At 42.9% G+C, this 5,632-nt stretch overlaps 1 protein-coding gene across 1 annotated transcript in view; it reads right to left on the bottom strand.

The window, feature by feature from the left end:
* The window catches only part of kcnj3b (potassium inwardly rectifying channel subfamily J member 3b), an 11,190-nt gene extending 5,796 nt beyond the window's left edge, over positions 1 to 5,394 (bottom strand). Inside the window, exons 1-2 of the mRNA XM_042079611.1 lie at positions 4,055 to 5,394; positions 3,403 to 3,619 (exon numbers count right to left, since the gene is read on the bottom strand). Coding sequence (XP_041935545.1) covers positions 3,403 to 3,619; positions 4,055 to 4,732 — 895 coding nt within the window. The 5' untranslated portion in view covers positions 4,733 to 5,394. The remainder of the gene's footprint in view (positions 1 to 3,402; positions 3,620 to 4,054) is intronic.
* Between the last annotated feature and the right edge of the window lie 238 nt (positions 5,395 to 5,632).

Raw genomic sequence — 5,632 nt, 5'->3', positions numbered from 1 at the left:
AGCTGTAAACAAGATCAAGCCAAATCCTGGATTCTATTGCATTTCACATACAGATTTTCCCCTGACTAAGAATGCAATTTGGTTTGTGATAAACCTCCATCCACATCGAGGCAAAACAACTGTAAATGTACGATTTGTTGTCTGGCTTAGGCTTAGCAGCACCAGTTTTTTTAGGACTTATAGAAATGTAGCTTTTCAGGATGGGCGAACTGGTGGAGGGGGACGGTGGTGGTGGGGGGTCTCTTGTTGTTTGAGAGGGCAGACAGACCAGTTGAAGTTCAGGTTCACGCAGTGCTACACATAACCTCCCTGCGGACACCAGCCACACATTTATCCTTGAGAACGAGCACACTGCCTGTCCAAACCATTTACCCAGAAACCAGAAAAGGGTTCGTCCTTGGGGACACAATATAAACGTGTCAGTGGCATAACTCTCTCTCTCTCCCTCGCTCTCTCTCTGTCTCTCGTCTCAGTCTTTCACACATTCGCATCCCTCGTTTCTGTATGTAAACATGTGCAGTATGTACAGGGCTATATAGAGATATGTTTCTTATACAGCCTTGAACATACATAAAAGGAAATGATAGAGAGAAAACATGAGGAAAGGCACACACACAGACACACACACACACACACACAGAAACACACACATACATTCTCCCCCCACCCCCTCTCACTCACACACACACACACACTTTTACAGTCATACCCACACACAGACACCCTCCCCCACATAAACACAGAAATGCTCACACAAACATAATTAACCACAGCTCAGGGCAAGCCCAATATGTCATAATTACTGTTTGATTAGAGCGACTGATAAAAACGAGCTTAGGTGCATTCGGTCGGCTCTGAGCCCAGCTAGCTGAAGCACCTCAAACAGACAGCCACAGACTTTACTGTACTGAGTGTGCTCAAGGAGGGGGAGATTTAGTTGCTATGGAAACAGATTCACAATGGGGAGAACAGAGTGCTGACTAACTGTATATAATTCTGTTTTTTTTTTCTTTCTTTCTTTCTTTCTTTTTTTAAACTGGCAAATCCAACCACCGTTTCCTAGGTGGGTGTAACAGCCAAATTTTGTCCTGTCGTACCAGTTCTGCGGTTGAGACCTTATCGTAGGTAGTATGTGACAGTCTCATGGGGACTGTGTGTGGGTGTACACATTGTGCCTTTCTGCGTGATGTTTTCATTTATTTTCTATGCATCTGTGTGCTTTTTTCATACATTGTGTCGGCAATACCTACGGGGTGCTGTATGTATTTATTATATGTATGTATCTATATATTTATGAATGTATGTTTGTATGTATGTATGTATGTATGTATTTATGTATGTATGTATGTATGTATGCATGTATGTACTGTATGTATGCATACATGTATGAATGTATGTTTGTTTGTGTGTGTGTGTGTGTGTGTGTGTGTGTGTGTGTGTGTGTGTGTGTGTGCATGTGGGATGAGTAATGTATCATAGGATGAGGGATAGGAAGAAACGGAAAAGAGGTCAATCATGACTGACAGGTGAAATGATCTTTTGGCAGGTCAACAGCATGATAAAACAAACAAGACAGAAAGAAAGAGAAAGAGGAGGACCCTCTTCACACACCTCAACACACCTATCCAAATGTCCATAATCAGAGGTAACCATACCACACCATTTATTCTGAACTAGACTACATCTATTGCTGTTGTGTGAACAGTTTTCTCTTCTTCCTCAGACTAGAGCTTGGATAGGAGGAAGTAATCTGGCTGTCTTTCCACCGAACCTGCCTCTGGCGTGTTCTTGACTTATGAGAGGTGCACAAGCACTGCCAAAGATCCTACAGCATACTAGTATTCTGGTTTGTTGCTGGTTAGCTTTCTCAATCCTCCCTATTCGCTTCACGTCGTTTCATAAATATAGTAAATTCACTCAACTCAAATATTTTAAAAACATTTGTGCAAATGTTACTTGTACACATATAGCTCATTTCGTCCATTAACTAACTCTTGACTGACAAAATACTGGCATGGCAAACCCAAGAACTGACAAAATAGCAGCAGCATCAGTGAGTGGTGAGCAGAAAAGCCCTGATCACTGGCGGTTTTGGATACAGGTCTTTATGGGGGGAAATATTCATCAGAGGATCTGTAATAAATGAGCGGCAACATCGCCAGCATTCATTCTGTCACCCTGTGGTGCTGAGTGCTAAATATTAATAAGTCCCCTCAAGGCCTCTATGCAAATTGTCAAACAATTAGACGCCTGTTTACTGGGTATCTCTCGCCAGAGGAAGAGGTTGAAACAGCGCTTCAGTCCACTGGAGGGAAATGGTGGGTAACTTGGATGAAGAAATAAGCAATGACATGAGATGCATCACAGATTTTCTTGGTCTGTATGGTCTGTTTTTTTTTTCAGGTCTGTGTTTGAACTTGAGATACTTTTTAATCTTCGTTGGACAATTAATGTATTAACTAACAACAAACCTATTTTTATGATTACTACTTTTACTCGCATTTTGGTTAAATTAATCTGCCATATTATCGAAGCAAATTTATATATTTTTGATTAAATATGGTAGCAAACATCATTCGCCAGATTCAAATACAAAGAATAATTGATGAATACTTATAAATCGTTGATTTTTATACAGCTAAAAAATCATTACTCCTTCAGTGAGTAATTATTTAAGCATGGTTATCGAATTTTTTTCTTGCCACCAAAACTATTTTGATCGAACCAAGAACGAGCAGACATTTTAGGGCAAAAAAACCTAAAGCCTTTTTCGTGGAACCTTTCTTGATTTTAGATAATAATTTCATAACAGGTTAGGCACACTGGGAGTCACATAGAATCTACAAAAAACTTAAAGCAGACATATGAAGATAATACTGAATACTGTGACCCCGGATTACAGGATCAAGAACGGACTCCTGTAACTTTAATAGATTCCACACTTTCAGCAACATTGACGTCACTGTACACTACGTACTACACAAGGGATGTTCACCCAACTATCTATATGTATGATAAATATATTTTTTCAGCATTTTTTGGATAAAATTGCATGTACTTCATGCCTGCTTAGTGATCCTCTTTCTGTCTGTAAGTTCAAAAAAAAATATATTGTCCATTTCCCTCGACAAAAAGATCTGCACTGTCACTATATTCCACTTAATCACTGCTGTGAATTCCCTCAGTTCATAACTTCAGGAATCAATTCATTCAAGTAATTATTTCTAAGGACCATTTAATAATATTATTCATTTAAGTGTTAAGGCTGCCAGTCATTTTCAGGACTCCCAGAAGGTTATTATTCATTTCCCAAGAGGACTATAATAAAGCTTCTTCAGATGAACATATTAGCATTTCCTCATAAGTTCCATATAAAGAAGATATTTCTGAGCCTAGTCTCACCCGTGGTCTCCACAATGCCCTCCAAGATGACTACAATCTCGAACTGCTCTGTCTGCATGGAGCGGAGGGAGAGGTCATAGAAGGGGCTTTTGGAGTCGATCACGTGGCAGATGGTCAGAGGGGAGACGAGGAAGAGCTGATCCGCCCCGGTGCTGAAACCAACGTCCAGCTCCAGCTGATCCAGGGGGAGAAACTCACCCTCGGGTGTCTGCCGAGACTGTGTGTGCATTTGTGTGTGTGTGTGTGTGTGTGTGTGTGTGTGTGTGTGTTTGTGTGTGTGTGTTAGTGTGTGTGTGTGTTTGAGAGAGAGAGAGAAAGAGTGCAAAGGAAGAACACAGGAAAAATATGTTCAATGGACCAGAGCAACACACAACTGCAAAAATCAACCTTTAAGAGGCCACTTCAAATTCTCATAACTTGATCTAATAGTGGTAGGACTGACTTGAGAAAGACTGCCATATTCAAGATGGTATTTACTTTAAGTCAGGCTATATATTTTGTAACTGTTATTATGGCATAAAGACACTACAAAGGCCCTGAACACATCATAACCTTAGAATGATAGGGACTGGGGAAATTACATTTGGTGACTATTATTGAACGATCACATAACTCAAGATTTTCACAGAGCTGAACGTGTAAGGCTACTCACTTTGAGCAGTTTGCAGCGGATTTGAGCAGACACCATATGGCTATTCCTGAGATTGCCCACCCGGAACATGAGCGTCAGTTTGCCGTCACGCATGGAGATTGCTGCGTGCTCGCTGAACATCAAAGTCTCTGCCCGCTTCTTTGGCTGGGACATCTTTATGAACATGCAGCCAATTAAGAACGCGTCCACAATCGAACCCAAAATTGACTGGAACAGGAAAAGGATAATTCCCTCCGGACATTTATCCGTGATGTACCTGTAGCCATAACCAATGGTGGCTTCTGTCTCAATGAAAAACAAGAAGGCCGAGGGAAAGTTGTAGACGTTGGCAACACAGGGCGTGTATTTGTCATCGTGGGCCCGGTAGAGATCTCCTCGAATGAAGGCGATGACCCACCACATAGAGGCCATGAATAGCCACGCTACCGTGTAGGTGAGGATGAAGATGAAGAGGTTCCAGCGCCATTTGAGGTCCACCAGGGTAGTGAAGAGATCCGAAAGATACCTGCTGGTCTCGCCGCTCAAGTTCCCATGTTGGACATTGCAGCGGCCGTTTTTGTCCACAAAGCGTTGTCGCTTCTTTTTCTTCTCAGGGGCCGCCTGGTTAAACCCGCCGCCACTGGACGAAGTCGTCACTACTTGATAATCATCCCCAAATTTTTTCCTCAGAGCTGACATAGTATGACCGCTGAAGTACAACTTTATGTCCGAAGAATTTATGAGGGCTTATAAGCAGAGTATACTCTGTACAAGTCGTTACAGTATTTACAGTGTTAAAACCCTCCTTTCTCCCAACTATGTCCTCCAAAACCGAACTTAGATTAAGGGTCAATTTGTTCCTGGCGTAATGCAATGCCGCCCTCCAAACTCCAGGTGACAAAGCTTCTGGGTTACCTCAACTGTGTGCGCAGTACAGAGAGACCCCTGCGCTCTAGGGTCCTCTCCCGCGCTCTCCGGACTCTCTGGCTTGCTTGGGGATAACTGGATGAAATAGTTACGATGCCGCATATCCCAGAATTTCCCCCTACTTACATTCACGTGTGGGAACACTGCTGCTCCTCGTCGTGCTGTCTGATAGTTTCATCCTCCCTTTTTCAGTCACACGGAGTGCGTTGGCGCTGGCAGGTGTGTAGTTCCAAGTCAGTTTTTCCCCACGAAAGCCGTCCGCGAGTACCAAATAAGACAACGCCCACAGATGTCACCAGCTGTCCGACTTAAGTTCCCAAGGTATCCCAGGTGTCCTTTCACAGTAACGGCAATTTTCAGTCACAGCTCCTAAACGACGGTTTGTAGCCTACCATAGTTCGGCCATAGAGTTCGTCTTCACTGGCAGATTTCCTTGCTATCTCCACGCACAGCTTCTGTGCACTGTACGCGGTTCCTGTTCAAACTCCTTCTCTGGTGGGTCGTTCAGCCGCACTGACGAATATGAACAACTTCAGACTACAGGGGGAGGGAGGTAGGGAGTGAAGAGAGAGCAGCGTGGGTGGTGTTTCCTACGTGTGCGTGATATGTGCTGCATTGTTCTACATCATTTAATTATGTGTATCCTAATGCAATTTTTGACACTGAACACCT

This window comes from Alosa sapidissima, chromosome 22 (genome assembly GCF_018492685.1).
Source record: "Alosa sapidissima isolate fAloSap1 chromosome 22, fAloSap1.pri, whole genome shotgun sequence".
Classification (NCBI taxonomy): domain Eukaryota; kingdom Metazoa; phylum Chordata; class Actinopteri; order Clupeiformes; family Clupeidae; genus Alosa; species Alosa sapidissima.
Note: the sequence above shows the minus strand (reverse complement) of the source record. Positions and strands in the feature narration are given on the sequence as shown.